The sequence below is a fragment of the Somniosus microcephalus genome, unplaced genomic scaffold, assembly GCF_052327205.1.
Source record: "Somniosus microcephalus isolate GS21.2 unplaced genomic scaffold, FLI_Smic_1.0 unresolved_chr1, whole genome shotgun sequence".
In the NCBI taxonomy this organism is placed as follows: domain Eukaryota; kingdom Metazoa; phylum Chordata; class Chondrichthyes; order Squaliformes; family Somniosidae; genus Somniosus; species Somniosus microcephalus.
The window spans coordinates 27,856,548-27,879,724 of record NW_028225179.1 but is presented as its reverse complement, the minus strand read 5'-3'; the positions used below and the strand labels follow the sequence as shown (position 1 = coordinate 27,879,724).

Below are 23,177 nucleotides of genomic sequence, written 5' to 3'. Positions count from 1 at the left end.
CTCAAGAACATAAGAACATAAGAACATAAGAAATAGGAGCAGGAGTAGGCCAATCGGCCCCTCGAGCCTGCTCCACCATTCAATAAGATCATGGCTGATCTGATCCTAACCTCAAATCTTCTATCACTCTGCATCCACCCGAACCCATGTGATCTCCCGGGAGAGGCGAAAAACCAGATAAAGACCCAATGGCCAATTTGGGAGAAAAAAATCTGGGAAATTCCTCTCCGACCCATCTAGGCGATCGAAATTCTTCCAGGAGATCACTCTGTCCCTATATTTTCTACAGTACTTACCTTCTGTAAAGGCGATCTCCACCCCAGCCAGGAACAGGAATAAAACCATCTCCTGAAATCTAACAGAATTAGAACACAGTAGGAGCAGAACAAGGCTACACGGCCCCTGGGCCCGCTCCACTACCCACAGGGCCATGACCATTCCGAACCCAGACTCATGTCCAATTTCCTGCCCGCTCCCCGTAACCCTTTATTCCCTTTACTTCTAGGAAACTATCTATTTCTGTTTTAAATTTATTTAATGATGTAGCTTCCACAGCTTTCTGGGGCAGCAAATTCCACAAACCTACCACCCTCTGAGTGAAGAAGTTTCTCCTCATCTCAGTTTTGAATGAGCAGCCCCTTATTTTAAGATTATGCCCCCTAGTTCTAGTTTCACCCATCATTGGGAACATCCTCACCGCATCCACCCGATCAAGCCCCTTCACAATCTTATATGTTTCAATAAGATCGCCTCTCATTCTTCTGAACTCCAATGAGTAGAGTCCCAATCTACTCAACCTCTCCTCATATGACCACCCCCTCATCCCCGGGATTAACCGAGTGAACCTTCTTTGTACTGACTTACCACAGGACTAAATAAACCACACCGAGGCAGAGGATTGAGCATTCTGGAGTAACACAGAGCTGAAGGAGGCTATTCGGACCATCAGGTCTGTGCCGGATTTGTGAAAGATCTATTCAATTTGAGTCACCACCCTGCACTTCCACAGAGTCCTGCAATTTTTTTCCCGTCAATCATTTTTCCAAATCACTTTTGAAAGTTACTATTGAATCTGCTTCGATCTCCCAAGTTGATATAAGAATGCAAACCAGAGTGAAATGGTGCTGGGATAGTTGGACCAGTGAATCATCTTACAGCATTCTAACATAAATCATCTTAAATCATTCAAACATTTCCCCCCTTTAGACCCAGAATTTGAGCAATCATTCTGAGCCAATTAACTTTCTTTCTGTCTTTACCGTCGATCTGCTTGGAGTTTACAGTCGATTACTGTTACATTGATGTCAGCACACCGAACATGTCTGCACGGCTCCAACGGTTCCTTTGGTATTATTTCATTGGATGATAATTATTCCTGAGTTCCCCCGCACTTCAGGCTTGGGAGAGCTCTCTGCTGACCCGACTCCTTGTTTTTCCTCTTCAATTGTGTAAGGTTTTATCTGAGCAATACATAAACAATGATGACCGGGACCAGTAGACGGCATTGGAAAATAACTAACAGTTCCGAAATAATTCAGACCAATGGGTGTATCGAGATGTTATTGACCTGCTCGCACCGTGATTTCCTTCCCACCCCCTCTATCTCTGTTAGCAGATTTTCATTTTCCTGGTGTAGTTGGTGCAGGTGTTTTACTGAGATCTCGGCTAGTTCTATAATCTCTTTAAGTTTTAGTGTCGTGTGTGGGGTGGCGGAGGGGCGTCCAGTGGATATCCAAATCCAATCAATATTTTGTCAGTGTCTGAGAGCATATCACCGTGCACTGTGCTGTTAGTAACATCATGCTTGGTCACTGGTATCAGGATCTCATGATGTTTCTTGGTGACCTGGGTTGGTTCAAAGCAGAAAGAGGAGTGGGTGACAGGGCAGGTGAGGGGTCCGTATTCACAGAGGCTGCGGCCGTAGCGACACAATAGCACCCCTGTGCGACACAACTAGCATTAGTTTATCTCTGGTGCCAGCTTGTTCCAAACATGGTGCAATTTTGAGTTTATTTATTCCAAACAAAACCCCCATAGTGTTTCGTTAACTTCTCTCAGGTGATATCAACACATCCTTTGATTAAAGGCCATCCTGCCATGTCTGTCGCTGTCCATCCTTCATTTACTTGCACCATGCACGGTGGGAAGGGCTGATATTCATGATGCAATTTCTCCTCCAATATCCGAACTGATTCTACTGACCATACTTTTATGTATCCATGGGTCGCTTGTATTGTCAGGGCAGGAATGATCCCTCCCAGACCCTTCAGTTTACCAGGGCACGGGTGAGACGTTGCCCAGACTCTGCCCAACCTCCTGAGTTCACAATGGAAAGCGTGACGTCGACACCTTCCATTCTACCAGCTGTTTATTTGTCACAAAGTTGGGGATTAGGTTGTTCTTGATATCACCCAATCCCTGTTGTATGGGGGAAAGAAGGAATATCCCATACATGGTACAGGCAACTCCCTTTGAGGCGTCACTTGAAGCCTGAGCATCCACGTGGATGGTGCACTAATTCTGTCCTGCAAACACTCGGTCCATCACTGAGAACAACACCTGTCTAATCTCCCCTCCCCGGCCCTCGAACATCTGGTTCTCCTTTAGAGACATTCCTTTAAGCTGCCGTTGCATCTTTTCCTCACTTTCAGCCAAGGAATCAATGGCCATCTTATAGCATTTGGCAGTGCCACCCAGCTCAATAACCAACCACTGCTCCCAGCACAATTACAATAACCAACCACTGCCCACAGCTACAGCACCCAACCACTGCCCCCTGGCTCCAATACCCAACCACTGCTCCCACCAAAGCTACAATAGCCAACCACTGCACCCAGCTCCAATACCCAACCATTGACCACACCCCCAATACCCAACTATTGCCCCCGGCTCCAATACCCAACCACTGCTCCCACCACAGCCACAATACCCAACCATTGCCCCAGGCTCCAATATATAGCCACTGCTCCCTCACAGCTACAATACCCAACCATTACCCCCGGCTCCAATGACCAACCATTGCCCTCAGCCCCAATACCCAACCATTGCCCCCAGCTCCAATACCCAACCATTACTCCTCAGCTCCAATACTCAACCATCCCCCCACTGCACCACGCCCGCCGCTTGGCTCCAATACTCAAACATTCATCCACTGCACCATACGTGACCCCCCAGCTCCACTACGCAAGCATTCAACCACTGCCCCTCGGTACCAATACCCAAACATTCACCCACTGCTCCCCGGCTCCAATACTCAACCATTCACACACTGACCCCCGGCCTCAGTACCCAACTATTCACCGACTGGCCCCCGCCTCCAGTACCCAATCATTCAACCAATGCCCACGGGTACCAATACCCAACCATTCACCCCGTGCCCCCTCAGCTCCAGCACACAGCCATTCACCCGCTGCCCCCCGACTCCAATACCCAACCATTCACCCACTGCCCCCCGGCTCCAATACCCAACCATTCACCCACTGCCCCCCGGCTCCAATATCCAACCATTCACCCACTGCCCCTGCGGCTCCAATACCCAACATCCACCCACTGCCCGCGGATCCAATACCCAACCATTCATCCAATGCCCCCCCCGACTCCAATACCCAACCGTGCACCCACTGCCCCCCGGCTCCAATACCCAGCCATTCACCCACTGCCCCTCGGCTCCAATACCCAACCATTCAACCACTGCCCCCCGGCTCCCATACCCAACCATTCACCCACTGCCCCCTCAGCTCCAGTACCCAACCATTCACTCACTGCCCCCCTGCTCCAATACACAACCATTCATCCAATGCCCCCCCGACTCCTATACCCAACCATTCACCCACTGCCCCACCGGCTCCAATACCCAACCATTCACCCACTGCCCCCCGGCTCCAATACCCAAACATTCACCCACAGATCCCCCAACTCCAATACCCAACCATTCACCCACTGCCCCCCGGCTCCAATACCCAGACATTCACCCACAGATCCCCCAACTCCAATACCCAAACATTCACCCACTGCCCCCCAGCTCCAATACCCAACCAGGTGTTGTACATATGTGGTTTTGCTTATAAATACCTGAGCTTAAAGTAAAGGATTTTAGATACTTGCTTGTGATAAATACACGAATTGAGTACAGCTTGTATTCTGGTAATTACTTGTAACTTCTTGTGGATTTTTAAGTAATAGAAGTTTCACAGATTCATTGGGTTTTGTGTTGGCTGTTACACGGGTCTGAACTCTATAAACTGTCAGACAATCAGAACATCTTACAGATCCCATCAGCACCAGTTCTCCAGCCACACGTTAGCATGTCTTATCTTACTTCTCCTATAAGTTCCAGGACGTGACTCTGGGAGTAATCCAGAGGTAACTACCTTTTTTGGTCCTGTAGTTTAACTTCCTCCCTTGCTCTGGAAAATCTGTCTGTAGGACCACAGCCCGTTTCCTATCACCGTCATTGGATCCAATATGGATCATGGCTGCTGGCATTTCAATAGCCCCTCCCAAAATGTTATGCACCCTACCAGTAATGTGCATGACCCTGGCATCAGGGAGGCAAAACACCCTGTGCGACTCACGATGATGGATGCTGTAATGCCTGTCTATCCCCCCTGAATATCGAATCCCAAAGGACTACTGCATGTGTTTGCTTTGCTGCACCCCCCTTTGCAGCCATTTGCCCCACGAAGCTGTTTAGCAGATTCACCCAACTCTCCCTTCACCAAGCTATTCGCTCTAGGATGCACTCCCCCGAGGTGTCGTCACCATCACCGGTATCAGCACGAAAAACCAGGTTGAGAGTGCCAGATTCGCGGGATATTCCTGCACGGCCTGCCTCTTCCTAACCTGCTGGCTGGCCACCCACTTACTCCCCACCTGAACTCTCTGTAGCTGCGGGGTTACCACCTCCTGCAGTTTTTTCTGTGGGGAATTGCCAACCTCCCGAATGCCCAGCAGTGACTCCCGCCGCTCCTCCATCTCAGAAACCCTGAGCTCGAGCAACTGGAGGCTTTTCCTGCACACGTGGTTGTCCAGGACACGGGAAACTTTCTGGGGCTGCTAAATGCCACAAGAATTGAAGGCAACGGGTCTCAGCTGCCCCTTGATCTTGATTACAATTGGACCTGTATTTGAAGTGAACTAATTTCCAGGGTTATGAGTAAAACGCTGGGGTCTGGGTTCAAATTTCGCATCTCCTTCAAAGAGCCAGCACTGGCTAGACGGGCCGAATGGCCCCCTTCAGTGCTGTAAGAGTCTATGATTCTATTCTACTTTTCTGTATATATATATATTCGTTTATTACCCCTTACTCCTAATTATTATTTAATTATTGATGTATATCAGATTTTTATTTAATGCAATTCAGATTCCTTTAATGTTGCTATCCTGAACTTATTCATTTTAATTTTATGCCTAGATCTAATTAATTACACTATTTTTGTGTATTTACTGTTGTTCCTTGATTTAAATTACTGAGCAGCTCCTTCCCCCTCTGCACCGAAGTCCCACTCTCACCAACTTCCCATCACCACTCAGTTTAGCAGATTCACCCAACGCTGCCTTCAACAAGCTGTAAGAATTCGCAATAATTTACAGTTCTGAAGCTTCATTTTTTTTGATTAAAGAATCCCTGGGCGATGTGCTTTTAAATTTCCAGGGATAAAAATGGCTGTCACCACATGGCCGAAGACAAAGGACAATGCTCTGTTTACAAAGCAATTGAATGCTATTAGCATTTGTTTGTATATCGAGTGGATACAGCAAAACTGCAGAAGAGACTTTTGCACCTTGAATGGGAATCGTTCAAGATTTGAGTGGGTTTTAAATCACCCAGCACTGGACAATAGAGCAGTTGTATCTCCCTTTTGTTTCAGCCCAGGAAGCTCCGGAAGACACATTAACCCAGTCTAACCACTTTGAGTTAGCCAATCACAGCTTTCTCTTGTGAATTGGACCCTTTTGGGTGGGGAATTTTGCACACAGCCCTTGCAAGGCAGAACGGCAGGACCTCACCAGGTATAAAAATAGCGGCTGAGAAGCTAGCTCTCTCTCTTACTTCGCTGGACCAAAGGTGAGCAGGGTGTTCTGACTCCTCAGAAAAGCAACCTAGTTAAGGAGTTTGGGGGATGGTGATTTAAGGGAATTGCTAAGATTGTTTAAGTAACATTGTAGCCATTGTATCCCTCGTTTTCGCCGTCTGCAACCCCCTGTTATATAGTTTTACAAATTCACTGTGTTCCTGTGGGATAGTTTGATATTTTGATTATAGTTTCTTTTAGTTAATAAAATTTGATTTTTTTCTCTCATCCAAACTACGTGTCTGTTTTAATATCAATAATTATAAGCCCTGCAGTCAGAACTGGAAGGTGGGGCAGCGATTCGAAACCGCTGTTTTAAAATTGGTTTTATTGGAATTGGTATGAGGGTGCAGGCAAAGGCTGCAAGACCAGGAAAATTACTTTAAACCAGTTTAAAGAAGCCCCCAAAACCCTTACAAAGCTCTCTGCTCACGGCAGGTGGAAAACACTTCTCCATTGAACACACATGATGTTCATATTATTGTATTATTATTCTATCAGCCCCAAGGATTATTGTTTAAATATATCAGGAGATCTAAGCTCGATCTGTTAAAGCTGAATAACAATGAGTGCAGTGGGAAATGTGAAGAAACAGCAGCAATTCCTTCTGCTCACTGTACACACTGAAGGCAAATATTGTTGAGAAGCAGCCGCGGTGGAATCCACAGTCCGACGGCCCCTCTTCATCGTAACTGTGTGCCCCATTTTATAAATTGTGTGAGGTAACTTTAAACACAATACATGACAACACATTCAGCTGCAATGCAGATTCACGCTGCCCTCTTTTGACTATTTTCTGATTTATAGTCAAAGTTTCCGTGCAATTATTGTAAGGTGGAAATACCGGCCAGGAGACCAGGAGAATTATTTGGGATGGTTTTACGATGTTGAAGAATTACCGAACAGGTCGCCGTAGAGTTCCTTCTTTCCTATCTTTGGTTCAATCCGTCATTCCCGGATTGGGTGTCTGGCAGGTCACTGATTCACCACTTCCTTTAATTTCCCCAATTGGCTTCCCGCTCTTCTCAGAGAGATTATTTCGCTCAACAGGACACCTGCAACCTGTCGGTTCCAACAATCCGGGAAGCTCCAGCTCCGTTTCGATACAATGATGCGGGCCTTCAGGGAGGCCGTGTGTCAACCGTGGCTCAGTTGGTGACACCCTGAATCACAAAGATATTGGTCCAGTGACTTGAGCACTGCAGTGCCGCACTGAGGGAGTGCTGCATTGTCGGAGTTGCCTTGTTTTAGCTGAGACGTTAAACCCAAGCCCCGTCTGCCTTATCAGGTGGGCGTTAAAGATCACATACGGCACTACTTCGAAAAAGAGCAGGGAAGTTACCCGGTGACCTGGTCAATATTTATCCCTCAATCTACTCAAAACAACAGATTATCTGGTCATTGTCACATTGCCGTTTGTGGGAGCTTGCAGTGCACAAATTGACTGCCGCGTTTTTTAATAACATAAGAAAAAGGAGCAGGAGTAGGCCATAGAACCTCTCGAGGCTGCTCTGCCATTCAATAAGATCATGGCTGAACTTCCAGCACAACTTCAGTTTCCCGCCCGGTCTCCAGGTCCATTGATTCACTTAGAGCCCAGATATCTATCAATCTCAGTCTTGAAGATAGTCATCGACTGAGCATCCACAGGCCTCTGGAGAGTCCCCTCTCTTTGACCCATTTACCTGCTGCTGACCCTCTTCCCCCTCTCTCTGGCCCCATTTACCTGCTGTTGACCCTCTTCCCCCTCTCTCTGGCCCCATTTACCTGCGGCTGACCCTCTTCCCCCTCTCTCTGACCCCATTTACCTGCTGCTGACCCTCTTCCCACACTCTCTGGCCCCATTGACCTGCTGCTGACCCTCTTCCCCTCTCTCTAAACCTTTTAGCAGCTGATGACCCTCCTCCCCTCTCTCTGACGCCATTTACCTGCTGCTGACCCTCTAACCCTCTCTTTGACCCCATTTACCCGCTGCTGACCCTCTCCCCCACTTTCACTGACCCGATTTTGCTGCTGCTGACCCTCTTTACCCTCACACTGTCCTCATTTACCTGCTGCCGACCCTCTTTCCCCTCACACTGACCTCATTTACCTGCTGCTGACCCTCTTCCCCCTCTCTGAGCCATTTACCTGCTGCTGACCCTCTCCACATCTCCCTGACACATTTCGCTGCAGCTGACCATCTTCCCGCTCTCTCTGACACATTTCCCTGCTGCTGACCCTCTTTCTCCCTCACACTGACCCCTATTAAATGCTGCTGACCCTCCTCCCTCCTCTCTCTGACCCCATTTACCTGCTGTTCAACCCATTGCCCCTCTCTCTGGCCCCATTTACCTGCTGCTGACCCTCATCCCCCTCTCCCTAGCCCCATTTTCCTGCTGCTCTCCCTCTTCCCCCTCTCTCTGGCCCCATGTACCTGCTGCAGGCCCTCTTCCCCCTCTCTCTGACCCCATTTACCTGCTGCTGACCCTCTCCCCCCTCTCTCTGGCCCCATTTACCTGCAGCTGACCCTCTTCCCCTTCTCTCTGACCCCACTTACCTGCTGCTGACCCTCTTCCCCCTCTCTCTGGCCCCATTTCCCTGCTGCTGATCCTCTTGCCCCTCTCTTTGACCCCATTTACATTCTGCTGACCCTCGTCCCCCATCGCTTGGCCCCATTTACCTGCTGCTGACCATCTTCTTCCTCTCTGTGCCCCATTTACCTGCTGCTGACCCTCTTCCCCCTCAAACCGACCATATTTACCTGCTGCTGGTTCACTTCCCCCCTCTGTCTGACACCAATTACCTGCTGCTGACCCTCTTCCCCCTCTCTCTCTGACCCCATTTAACTGCTGCTGACGCTCTTGCCCCTCTCTCTGCCCCATTTACCTGCTGCTGACCCTCTTGCCGCTCTCTCTGACCCCATTTAGCTGCTGCTGACACTCTTCCCCCTCACACTGTCTCCATTTATCTGCTGCTGATCCTCTTCCCCCTCTCTTTGACTCCATTTACCTGCTGCTGACCCTCTTCCCCCCTCTCCTTGACCCCATTTACCTGCTGCTGACCGTCTTCCCGCTCTCTCTGACCCCATTTACCTTCTGGTGACCCTCTTCCCCCCTCTCTTTGACTCCATTTACCTGCTGCTGACACTCTTCCCCCTCCCTCTGACCCCATTTACCTGCTGCTGACCTTCCTCCCCCTCTCTCTGACCCCATTTACCTGCTGCTGACCCTCCTCCCCCTCTCTCTGACCCCATTTACCTGCTGCTGACCCTCTTCACCCCTCTCTCTGACACCATTTACCTGCTGCTGTCCCTCTTCCCCTCTCTCTGACCCATTTACCTGCTGCTGAAACTCTTCCCCCTCTCTCTCTCACCACCTTCACCTGCTGCTGACCCTCTTCACCCCTCTCTCTGACCCCATTTACCTGCTGCTGACCCTCTTCACCCCTCTCTCTGACCCCATTTACCTGCTGCTGACCCTCTTCACCCCTCTCTCTGACCCCATTTACCTGCTGCTGACCCTCTTCCCCTCTCTCTGACCGCATTTACCTGCTGCTGACCCTTCCCCCCTCTCTCTGACCCCATTTACCTGCTGTTGTCCCTCTTCCCCCTCTCTCTGACCCATTTACCTGCTGCTGACCCTCTTCATCCCTCTCTGTGACCCCATTTACCTGCTGCTGTCCCTCTTCCCCTCTCTCTGACTGCATTTACCTGCTGCTGACCCTTCCCCCTCACTCTGACCCCATTTACCTGCTGCTGACCCTCTTCCCACTCTTTCTGTCCCCATTCATCTGCTGCTGACCATCTTCTCCCTCTCTCTGACCCCATTTACCTGCTGCTGACCCTCTTCCCCCCTCTCCTGGACCCCATTTACCTGCTGTTGACCCTCTTCCCCCTCTCTCTATTCCCATTCCCCTGTCTTGACCCTCATTCCCCTTCTGGCTGACCCCATTATCCTCTGTCTGACCTCCCATTCTCTAGTCTCCCCATCCTCCGACCCCCATTGCCCCACTCTTTACATGAGGCCACAATCTCCCCCGCCAACCCCATTCTCCAGTCTTCCTTTCTTCCCCTGGCTCCCGAGGCCCTCACTGATTATATATCGGCCTTGGAGTGTGTGGAGAGCAGAATCAACTGAAATTTACCTGATCTAAAAGGGTTAAATTACGAGGACACGTTGCAAAAATATGGCATCGATTCCCTTGAGTAAAGGAGGTTAAGGGCTGACCTGTAAGAGATGCTTAAAATGTGTAACGATTCAATAGGGTAGATACCGGGAAACAATTCCGTCTGGTGCAAGAATCATGAACAAGGGGACGTATTGTAGAACTCACTACCACAATCATTAGTTGAGTCGAGTTGCACAGATATATTTAAGGGGAGGCTAGATAAACGCAGGAGGGTGAAATGACTAGAAGGCCATGGTGATGGGGTGAGAGGAGACTGGTAGTGCAGAAACACCAGCATGGACCAGGTGGGCCGAATGGCCTGTTTCTCTGCTGTATATTATATGTAATTCTATGCAATAAGCTTAACATTAGATTTATGTCATTCAGGAGCGAAATCAAGATGCACTTTGTCACACGATGGCTCTTGGGAATTTGAAACTCTAACCCACAAAATGCTGTGGATGCTCGGGATCATTTGGAGCTTTCATAGCTGTGATCGATACATCGTTGTAAGGTGAGGATATGAAGCAATAAGTAGCAAAGCCGGGGAAACGGAGCTGAACTGCAGATCAGCCATGATCAAATTGAATGGCAGAGCAGGCTCGAGACGCTGAATGATCTACTCCTGGTCTGAATGCACCTGTGTTCCACGGCCTGACCTTCGATAATATCACTGGACAGATCAAAGTGGAACTACTGGGAATGGGAAAATAATAGAAAATAATGAACTGAGCAGAAACTGGAAACCCCACCGCAGCCCACAGAATCCTGGGGGTTGGAGATTTCCACAGAGATTCTGCTCCAAATGTGGCCCAACCTATTTCAATATTGGACAGTATGCTACACCCGGGTTATCCCTCTTAAAACTGAAAGGGCTCTGCTTTAACATCACCTGTAACCTTTACAGAACGTGGATTTCAGTGAAATCCAGGATTTTTCGAGCCCCTGTCCATGGTTATATTTTCTACCTGAGATTTTACATTTATTTTATTCCAGGTGTTGGTACAAAGCCCGACCTCTTCCCGTTGTAAATACTAAAATTCCTCATTCAATTGCCAGCCTAAACTCCCACATTCAAAGGGCTGAATTTGTAGCACCAGGGCGGTGTAAACACTGAAAGATGTTTGAGAATTGGGGGAATTCAGTTGGGGCATCGACAGGAGGGAGCCCTGTGACGTCACAGAGGGGAAACTGAAGCTGCTTCTGTTGAAGGTGTTGCAGCGATGTGGTCAGAGCCCGGCTTTCAGTAAATTGACAGAGAGAAATGTGAGCAAAATACGATTCCAATCTTTGAGCGGTTTCATTTCAAAACACCTGCAATATCAATTTGTATCTAATTAGTGCAGCACAAACATTACAGTGAAGGGAATTCATGCGCTGCCCAAATGACTGGAAGTAATGTCAACACTCCTGATGCTTCCTGATCCCATGGGAATTGTCCCTCAATTATAAATGATTTTATCTTAATCTCTCATCTCACAGACTCAGTTGAGCCCTATCTCCAGTGCCAAGAGTCACCATCACTTCTCAGACAGAATGAGAGTTCCATTCTCAGTTCATCCATTTACCATCTTACCACCAGTTATACAGGCAGTAATGATTTACTATCCGATTATAGCAGCCATTGGAATCCCCGGTAAGTGATTATCTTCCATTACTAAAGTTGTGAATCAGGGTTAACTCTTTTTCTGCTCCTATCTCGGTACGTGTCCTTTTCTCACTGTTTTTCACAAGTCAATTGAAAGGCAGAAATTCAGTGACTGTATTTCCCGCTGTACCTCGTTCATTGACTGGTAATTTTTTGCATTTTTAAGTTTCTTTAAACCCCATAAAAACTGCAGATTATTTTCTGCATTTAATGTCTTTCTAATTATTCCATTTTAATTGAGACCTCGTGCAATGTGTGATTCCATGGAATATTTTAATTCCATTGTTTCCATGCCCGACCAGACTCCCTCTCCTCCCCTTTTTTCCAGTAACACTCGGTAATATCTGACAAAGACTATATTTTACTGAACATTCACTGTGTTGTAAAATGCTCCACTTTCTCCCTCTCTGACTCCCGCTGGGGATCGATCGACTGACAGCCGCTCCTGGATATATACCTGGGAATCCGGACAGTCAGGACTGGGATTTGTTCAGTCTCATTAATCAGAATCTTCCCGCTCTTCTCGGTCTGTTTCCAGCAAAGTGCTGGATATTGTTCCTACTGATCACAATCCATGCCGAGGCTGAGTTTGTGCTCCATGCAGAGACACAGACTTTCCCCCTGATCTTCTCCCCTGACCGGTCACCAGCCTGTTCTCAGACTCCTCTTCACCCACCAGGCGGGCATTGTGCTGCCTTCAGCCAGTGGGTGGCAGCTCATTTCTGTCACATCCCTTCCAGCAGCTCAGACCGGGAATCCAATGCACTGAGAGTGCGATTGAAACAAAGCAGCGGCGCTCTGTGAAGCTCTCCTGGGTTGTCCCCATTTGAAAAATCCGTTTCAGCTTCCATCACCCGCATTTTACCCAGAGCACTGATCAGAAGCCAGGTTCTGCTCTCTTTATACAAAGCGGACACTTTTATTGTTCAGATCATACACTTGCATGTTGATATAACACCGGCTGAACTCTCAGCCAGCCTGTCCGCCCGGTCAAACTGCTGCTCGCTACCAAGTTATATTTAGTTCCCTTCTGATCCTTACAGTTAGAAGATATTTGTAAAGACAGTTAACCAGCCTGTCCCGATATCCCTTCATCAACACTTCCATCCATCAACCTATCCACTCTACTCTGAAACTGAGCATAGCTTCTGCCTCAACCAGTAACCCTGGAACTGAACACCACCGCCTCCCAACTCTCTTTTAAAGATGTTTCTCCCGCTCCCTTTTCCAATGTACCGAATGTCTTCTGTTCAATCTTGTATCTATGACGCCTCGTTCTCGACCCCATCATTTGCTGGAATCAATCTGCTTCTATCTACCTTCTCCCATCCTTGCAACATTTTAAACAGTTTGATCATATCGCCCTGTAATCTGTGCCTGTGTTACATTCCTCTAGCTCAGATTCATAGTTTAGTGTGACTGAGCCCTGGGTATGAAACCGGTGTATTTTAACTCCTACATTACAAGGAATCAAATTCTCCCCTTCAGCTGGGAAACTGAAATCTCACATTCAGTGGAATGAGTTCCCAACACCCGCTGCTACTAAAAGTTCCAGGTTGCTTTTTGAACAAATGTGATCGGCATCAAACTCCAATATTTCTACTATTGGTTTTAAAACTCTGCCAGGTCTGTTTAAAGATGTTACTCAGTAAGGACATAGTGAAGTGAGTTGTCTCACTGTCCCACTGACTCTCACAAATCTCAGGGACAATGCAGCATAATGCTCCCATTGGAAGCTTCGCTCCTGTATTAATAAGTCTTTCTCTGAATAGTACAGCTCACAGGGTCCATTGTGGCTCGGTGTCCTGCACCAAGAGTCCCCATCATTTCTCAGAGATAAATAAAGTGGAATGTATTGTATATCTGTTTGCCATGTTCCCGTTCTACAAGCGGTATTTGGTGTTCCCACTAACTGATTCTGAACTTACTGACTTTGTGAATCAGGGTTTATGTGTGTCACTGGTCTTTGTACATGTCCGATATCTTTTCTGTTCCTTCTGAAAAATTTGTTTTGCTTTTTCCAAATCAATGTCAGAATTTAATTGAATATCACATCCTCCCTGTCTGCCATCTTCCTTGAGTGATATGTTCATTGAGATCATAATGCACTTATAATGTCCAGCAAAAGCTTCAATTGTTATCTTCATTCAATGTCCTGTCAACGGGTGTAATTTTAACTGTAAATATCGTCAGCACACGATGCAATAGAATGTTGATCCCCATATTCTCAAGTTGTAATACAGTGTCAGTTATTTCCCTGCTTCAGATAAGGTTTCGCACAGAAATTATTAACAAAAGTGAGATTGCACAGTATTGGAGGTAAACTTGTGAGACGGGTTGATAGTTGCTTGCGAGGAAGGAGACAAAAAGTAGGGATAAATGTTGATGGGATTTTGTTTTTTTTCACAAGGGTGTTTAAATTCGAAAGTGAGCAAGTGATGCTTCAGTTATATCGAACCTTGGTCAGACCCCATCTGGAGCACGAGTTCAGTTTTGGGCACCGCATCGCAGGAAACATGTATTAGTCTTGGAGGGAGTTCAGCGCAGGTTCACCAGAATTACACCGGGGCTTAAAGGGTTAAATTGTGAGGACAGATTGCATAAACTTAGTTTGTATTCCTTGTGTTTAGAATGTTGAGGGGTGTTATATTCGAGTTATTTAAAATGATAAAGAGATTCGATAATGTAGATGTAGAGAAACTGTTTCCTTGGTGGAGATTGGAGAACAAGGGGACATGATCTTAAAATGAGAGTTATGCCATTTAGGAGGGAAATCAGGAAACACTTTCTCACACAAAGGGCAGCGGAAATCTGGAACTCGTTTTCCCAAAAGCCTGTCAATGCTCGGTCAATTGAAATTTTAAGACTGTGATGGATATAACTATTTATGGTATGAGTATCAAGGGATATGGAACCAAGACAGGTAAATGGAGTTAAGGTGCAGATCAGCCAGGGTCTAATGTGATGTCGGAAAAGACTTGTGGGGCTGAATAAGCTCCTCCTGTGTCCCTGTGTAACTGTGCGTCAAACTCCCAAGTCATCATCATTTCTGCAATGGGAGTTCCATTAATCGCGTGTCCATTTCCAGTGTAACTGGTATAAGTGATTTCTGAAGTTATCCTTGTCGCCCGTGGAGTTCCCGGTGAGCCATTGTAACCGGTTATTGATTGTATAAGTCCGTGTCTCTTTGTATTACTGCTCTCCTTGCGGGTCTGCTCAGTTGCTGTGTTTGTCCGGATCTGATTATTCTACAGATTACGGGTCACTTTCAGAAATTCTGGGAATATCACGCCCTAACTGTCCTCCCTCTTCCTTTTGCGATATGCTTATTGATATGATAATGTTCTGTGCTTTAATGGTTATATTCGGGACATTGCACGGAGAGTGAGCCCGGAGACTGAAGGAACGGAGAGCTGGGGAAATAGAAACATTACGGCACAGCAGTAAAGATATTTTTATTTTTAACTGACGACATTGGTGGTTGGATTCTCAGAGTGGTGGATATTCTTTTCTTCATATTCCGTCATTGCACTTGGAAATAGAAACAAGTGTAATTGATGGCAATCGTTGTGTAACCAAATCATTTGTTATTTAAGTGTCACCACTGTTTAAAGTGTGACTCTAAGTAAGGCGGGACAATAATTAATAAACCATTGAAACACTGATCCAATTGTTGAATCAATTAATGGTTTAGTGAATGATAAATGTGGCGAATAATTTTAGCAATTTTGTATAATGCTGCATATTTTAGATAAATAAATTACTGAAATGGTTTGACTCATTACAAAATATTGGTAACATTGGGAAAAAATTATCCCATCACATTTGATGCAGCACGGTGGCATAGTGGTTAGCACTGTTGCCTCACAGCGCCAGGGACCCGGGTTCGAATCCGGCCTCGGGTGACTGTCTGTGTGGAGTTTGCACATTCTCCCCGTGTTTGCGTGGGTTTCCTCCGGGTGCTCCGGTTTTCTCCCACAGTCCAAAGATGTGCAGGTTAGGTTGATTGGCTATGATAAAAAAAATTGACCCTTAGTGTTAGGGGGATTAAATACGTGGGGTTACGGGGATAGGGTAGGATATGTGTAGGGGTTACAGGGATCGGGTGGGATATGTGTCGGTGCAGGCTCGATGGGCCGAAATGGCCTCTATCTGCACTGTGGGGTTTCTGTGATTCTGTGAACTGTGTCCAAACCTTAGAAGTGCCGCCCTAACAGCCCTGTGGGAGCAATTTCACCACATGGACTGCAGCACTTCAAGCAGAAGGTCCACCTCAACCTGCTCAGGGTCACTGGACAGCACCTCACATCTCTTATCTCTGATTCGGGGGCAGTACCTTTACAATATATTTCTGTATCCATGGAGATCCCCCCAGCTGCTTAACTATTTAAAAATTATACACGCCTAAAATCATGTCATATCATTTCCACCTAAGCGTCTCTTGTCTAAAGTCGGTTCTGCAGGAAGACAGTGAATTATTTCTACTTCACCTACCTTATCTTGCAAAGGCTTTTCATTCTGCACAGAGTTGTCTCTGATATATATAGTTCTCGTTTTTCTGTCTCTCAATCTCAATTTTTCTTTCTCCCTCTCTCTCCCCTCTCCCTTTCACTGAGTCTCTCTTTTAGTCTCTCCCTATCTCGTTCTATCCGTCTCTCATTCTCTCTCTCTCCCACACACTCTTTCTCTCTCTTATTCTGTACCAATTAACCCATGACGCTTCTTTCCATGTCAAGCTGACAACCTGCCATACGACACATTATCCTGAGTGAAACTCTGATATTGTTGATTATCTATTCCGGATGCTCAGTTGTATATATCTCCCATATCTGCTAGGATGTAATTCTGGAAAACCTTACAGACCAGGGTGACAGGTTCTCAATATTGCTCGTGTGTCGGATTAATTTTACAGATGGATTCGTCCAATTCAGAGGTACGATATTCCCACTCAAACTTTCTGAAGCTGAATCTCGGCAGGTATTTTGTTGTCCTGGGTTGGACAGCAGCCGCTATTGTCACTTGCACTGGTCTTTGCTGCAAGCTCGGGATCGCCGCCATCACCTCCCTGTGAAGTTTCATCCATTATCAGAGGTGACAAAAACGTGGTCGGGAGTGTGCTCCATCCTACATCGTGTACTTTGGAAGGTTCAATTATTCCTGCGATCACAGAACAAGGTCAGCTTGTTTGTTGCTGCTCACATCTGACCTACTCCCCCTTGCGGTGATTGTTGGAGTTTGTCCACATGATGTTGAACTGTTCAAGGCACCGATGTCAGGACCTGGGTTTTCCAGTGAGGGGAAGTCGGTTGATCAGGTGAACTGTCCATCTGACTTTTTCCTGTTCTAACGAAGGGTCATCGACCTGAGATGTTAAATGTGTTTCTCTCTCTGCAGATGCTGCCTGACCTGCTGAGTATTTCCAGTATTTTCTGTTTTAATTTCAGATTTCCAGCATCCGCAGTATTTTGCTTTTGTTGAAATGTCCATCTGGTGGTTTGTAAACAGAAACTGGTCGAGTTGACCCACAACAAGTCGCTTTGTAACATGGTGTTTGAGATTTGCCTTTTCAACAGTTTTTAGTCATGCCCCCCAGTCTGAGAATCCAACCTGACAAATACGAGCCTGTTCTGACCCCCGCCTGGAATCTGCTCCCCTCTCCTGGCCACGGATCCGAACCCCCCGATGATCTCACCATCGGTGCTCACCGTTTAGCATTTACCACATTTCGGGCCGGCTTCATTCTCACTGCTCCTCACCCATCATTTATCTCCCAATTTATAACTGACCATTCAGTACTTATTTTCAATCACTTTTCTTTCGTTTTGTTTTCATTTGTTCTTCCGTCACTGAACTGCTACTTGTTGCTATTAATTATAACTCATTATCTGGCTGTCCATTTGCTCATACAATTAAAGGGCCGGTAATTTACTCGGAACTCGTCGGGATTCCTTGCACTTCTGATGAAGCTGCGATGGTGGAAGAGGAGCAGCTCTGAGGAAATTCCCAGAGAATCCATGTTGTTCATGTTTTAATCTTTGCTGGAGGCGTTTATTTTCACTTATTTACACCAGACTCTCTTATACTGAACATTGCAATTTTATGTTAAAATTGTTTTCAACTGCACAATCCTGGCAGCGGTAATGAGTTCAGTTCCCACCCCCAGATCCTGCAGTAAAGTACATTTCACATCAAATACTGTGAAACTGGCTCCCTTGCTGTAATCTGAAGGCTGATTCCCTGTTTCTGTTTGTTTCCCATTTACAGCGAACGTGATGACGATTGTGATCCTGTCCCGGGGAAAGTGCGGTCTCTCCAGGTGTATCACCCGCTACCTGGTGGCCATGGCGGCGGCGGATCTACTGGTCATTATCACTGATGTGATACTGGTTCGGATTAATGATTATTATTTCCCAACTACCTTCCTGTTCCTCACACCTGTGTGTTCTTTCAACTTCGCCCTGGCTCATGTAGTCACAGATATTTCTGTCTGGTTAACAGTCGCTTTTACTTTTGATCGTTTTGTTACCATTTGTTGCCAGAAGCTGAGGACTAAATATTGCACCGAGAAAACTGCAGCCGTGGTTATAGGAACCGTGTGTCTGCTGTTCTGTTTGAAAAACATTCCCTGGTACTTTATATTTGAACACTACTTTACAATCGACAACGTGCCCTGGGGCTGTAGGTCAAAACTAGAGTATTACACTCTAACTGCGTGGGTAGTATTTACCTGGATTGATCGCTGTTTCACCCCACTGCTCCCAATATTCCTGATGCTGCTGCTCAATGCTCTGACCGTAGGACACATTTTGGCGGCCAGTAGAGTCCGCAGGAGGCTGAGGAGCAGCAAGAGTGATGCCAATCACAAAGATCCGGAGATGGAGAACCGAAGGAAATCCATTATCTTACTCTTCGCCATATCCGGAAACTTCATACTGCTCTGGATGACATACGTGATATTTTTCTTATTAATGCGAATTACAAACCATTATTATCATATAGGTTTCAATGACCCAATGATTATCGCAGATTATACCAGCTATATGCTCCTGCTATTGAGCTGCTGCACAAACACGTGTATTTATGCAGTAACACAGACTAAATTCAGAGAGGAGCTGAAGATTGGGATGAAATATCCACTGAGAATAATATTTAAATTAGTTAAGCAACGAAAAGATCGGAGGAATTCCCAGCATTAGACCTGCATTGCATCTCATATCCCATCCTGAGTTCTTTCCATCTTTTACCGGAACCCCAGCAGGCTCCATCTCTGCCCCAGGCTTCTCCAGATATAACGCTGGCCTCTATCTGACAAGGCCCGCGTGTTCCCATGTAAGAGTCAGTGAGCAAGGTAGAAGAGCTAGCATTATGTGGATGGTAAGGTTATAAAAGTGGTAGGGGTTTAATTGGATTAAATCAAACTCTGGACACAAAGAAATACAAGACCCAGCATTGAGGTTTAGGCTGATGTGAGAATGGGATGTTGATTGCTGGATGAGCGTCAGAACACGTGGGTTACACCAGTTGAGTGTGAAAGGAGAATAAGCCCGTCTGTAATTAATATCTAAATAATATAAGGACATGAACAATAACTGTGGTGGCTTATGTGTGTGGATTACCTGGAGAACAATAAACAGATCATTAAAACAATCAGCCTGTGCTGTCTTTGGACTTTTACTTTCTCCAGCTCATGCACAGCTCCTCCATCACCGGCGGGACTGTGGGATTTATTGGAACTAAAGCGATGTTGTTTCCTATAGTGAGACTCCTGGACTTGTGCCGATGAACAGTGGTGAACTCCGTTCCCAGCCACTGACTCCATCCCTCTCCCTAACATCTGTCTGCGGCTGACCCGCACTGTTCACAACCTTGGAGTCATATTTGACCCTGGAATGAGCTTCCGAGTATCCGCAGCATAATGAAGACCGCCTATTTCCACCTCAGTAACATCGCCCATCTCCACCCTTGCCTCAGCTCATCCACTGCTGAAACTCTCACCCATGCCTTTGTTACCTCTAGACTTCACTATTCCATCGCACACCTAGCTGGCCTTCCACATTCCACACTATGTAAACTTGAGGTTATCCAAAATTCAGCTGCCTGTGTCCTTACTCGCACCAAGTCCCGTTCACCAATCACCCCTGTGCTCGTTGACCTACTTTGGCTCCGGCTTAAAGCCTCGATTTCAAAATTCCTGTCATAATATTCAAATCCCACCATGGCATCGCCTCTTCCTATCTCTGTAAACTCCTCCAGCCCCACAACCCCCCGAGTTATCTGCGCTCCTCTAATTCTGCCCTCGAGCATCCCTGATTATAATCATTCAACCATTGGTGGCCGTGCCTTCTGTTGCCTCGGCCCTAAGCTCTGGAATTCCCTCCCTAACCCTCTCCGCCTCTCTACCTCTCTTTCCTCCATTAAGACACTCCTTAAAACCTACCTCTATGACCAAGTGTTTGTTCACCTGCCCGAATTTCTCCTTATGCATCTCTGTGTCGTTTTTGTTTTTTTATGCACCTGCGCAGTGCCTTGTGACGATTTACTACTTTAAAGGTGCTATGTAAATAAAAGTTGTTGTTATTGTTGTTGCTTCCAGCATCGAGTTCCCCTGCACTTGTGTCTATGAACAAGGATGCTTCCAATAGTGAGACCCATGTCCCTGTGTCTATAAGCAGTGGCTATGAACGGTGGCATAGTGGTTAGCACTGTTGCCTCACAGCGCCAGGGACCTGGGTTCAAATCCGGCCTCGGGTGACTGTGCAAACTCCACACAGACATTCTCCCCGTGTTTGCATGGGTTTTCTCCGGGTGCTCCGGTTTCCTCCCACAGTCCAAAGATGTGCGGGTTAGGTTGATTGGCCATGATAAAAAATTGGCCCTTAGTGTTAGGGGGGGAATTAAATACGTGGGGTTACAGGGATAGCGCTTGGGTGGGATGGCTGTCGGTGTAGGGACCGGGTGCTAGGGTTTGGATGATCAGCCATGATCTCGTTGAATGGCGGAGCAGGCTCGAAGGGCCGAATGGCCTACTCTTGCTCCTATCTTCTATGTTTCCAGTAGTGAGTCCCCTATCCCGGTGTCTATGAACAGCGGTGTTTCCAGTAGTGAGTCCCCTGTCCCGGTGTCTATGAACAGTGGTGTTTCCAGTAGTGAGTCCCCTGTCCCTGTGTCTATGAACAGTGGTGCTTCCAGTAGTGAGTCCCCTGTAAGAGCCATAAAAGCTTAAGAAAATACTTTAAAATAGTGGCTAAATGGCATAATACAGTTAATTTACCTGACCGACTTATTGTATTAAGAAACCCCCTATTTTCTTGCTCCAGTCATATAGTCCGACACCCCCTTCATTCTTGCCACAATGGAACAGTCCCTAAGCCACACATGGGTGCAGCCATTTTACAGTTTAAACTGCACGTGGTGAAAGAGGCAGAAGCTGTGAGGTTTGGAGCAGTACAGTTTTTGACCGTGTTCGTTTATACGTGTTTGCTTTGTAGTTCCGTTTGTTAAGTGTTATAGTAAACAGTTTAAAAGACAAAGCTGCGTTTGGGAACGTTTTATTTCGACACGCGTCTACTCGTTGTTAAAGGCCCCACAGCTCAGTGGCCTGCCTGTTTGGAAACTAAGAAGCGCCACTACATTAGTCAAAAACTTGCTCCCTAAGAAGGAAGGGACGGAATCGTCGGCGAACGTGTACATGAATGGTCACGGAGCCAGACGACAATATAAGAACGCGAAGGTACAGTGACTGCTACTTGCTTTGTTCATTCTATTGAGAAGCTAAATAAGAGCTGCGGGTAAAATGGCCGAGGCCTTGCGGAGCCAGGAGCTTCCCTCAGCCAGAAGGATTGCTAGCCAAAAGAGGGAAATAAAGCTCACCCCAAAGGCAATGGAAGAGAAGTTACATAGAAGCATAGGTGCAAGGAAGGCTAAATTAGCTCAGATAACTGGAAAAATGAAGATAATTGATCGCCTCATGGAAGATAATGCTAATATTAAGAAAGCTGAAGACATAATGTATTACGATTTCTCCAAGCTGCATGAAGAGTTTAATGTACTCAATGAAGATGTATTAGCACTTCTGTCTGAAGAAGAGGGAAACGATGATCAGCACAACTGGTTTGATCTTAAATCAACCAGCATTCAGGACTATATCAAGGCCACGGAACAGTGGATTTTAAAGATTCGACAAGATGCTGATACAGCAGAGAAAGATAAAGTTGACGATGAAGTCGGACCAGACGATAGCACTTCAGAGACTTCCGCCAGACCGAGCAAAAATCGAAAAGAAGGTAGCTCTGTTTCTGGACGCAGGTCAGTCGCTTCCACCACAAGCTCGTCGCGACGCATGAGAGCGGAGGCTGAACGGGCGGCGCTGATGGCGTGCGCAGCATCTTTAGCGGAGAAGCAAGCTCTTGAATGGGAAGAGGCCCAACTGCAGGTCCAAGAGGCCCAACTGCAGGCCCAACAGGCCCAACTGCAGGCCCAAGTGCAGGCCCAACGGGCCCAGGTGCAGGCAAAGAAAGAACAGCTGGAGATAAAAACAGCTATCGAGGTCTCACACGCCAGGTTGAGTGCGTACGAAGATTATGAAGGCTCACGGGATGGCGGGAGCCACTGCCAGTCAACGTTGTCACATAGAGTTGGATCCAGGGCACCTTCAAGAGTTACAACAGAGCCCGAAGGCAATCCCCTGGCATTACAGCGTGGAAGAGTGGCCTCTCCACTAACAGGAGCACGTGATGCTACCCCAGACGTCAGACGGTCTAGACTAGACCCTGCTGATGACCACCAGAGGCCTGAAGACACAGGGAGAAGCCTATACCGAGTGATGCAACGTCAGAACGAAATTACAGAGATGCTTGTAAAACAACAGAATCTGTTTCGACTCCCTCAAAGAGACATACCAGTGTTCCAAGGCGACCCACTCAAGTATAAGCCCTTCATCAGATCCTTTGAACAAGCCATTGACTCCAAAACAGAGAGCAGCAGTGACAAGTTGTACTACCTGGGACAGTACACCAGTGGTAAACCACAAGACCTGGTCAGAAGCTGTGAACACATGAGACCGGACCGGGGATACATAGAAGCCAGGAAGTTGCTGCAGGAGCACTATGGTAACGAGCTGAAGATAGCCACTGCATATATTGAAAAGGCTACCAAGTGGCCACAGATCAGATCGGAGGACGGAGAGGCATTGAACGCATACGTTCTTTTCCTCATAGGATGTCGCAACACCATGGAGGATGTTGAATTCATGGAAGAGATGGACAATCCTACGACTATGAGAATCATCATCTCTAAGCTTCCTTACA

At 46.9% G+C, this 23,177-nt stretch overlaps 1 protein-coding gene across 1 annotated transcript; it reads left to right on the top strand.

Moving 5' to 3' along the window:
- The first annotated feature begins 11,736 nt into the window (after positions 1-11,736).
- Positions 11,737-19,264, top strand: LOC147094458 (putative G protein-coupled receptor 139). Its single transcript, XM_085974386.1, has 2 exons — positions 11,737-11,859; positions 18,136-19,264. Exons 1-2 carry the CDS (start codon positions 11,760-11,762, stop codon positions 19,065-19,067), a joined length of 1,032 nt encoding a protein of 343 aa, XP_085830512.1. The 5' UTR covers positions 11,737-11,759; the 3' UTR covers positions 19,068-19,264.
- Positions 19,265-23,177: the final 3,913 nt, after the last annotated feature.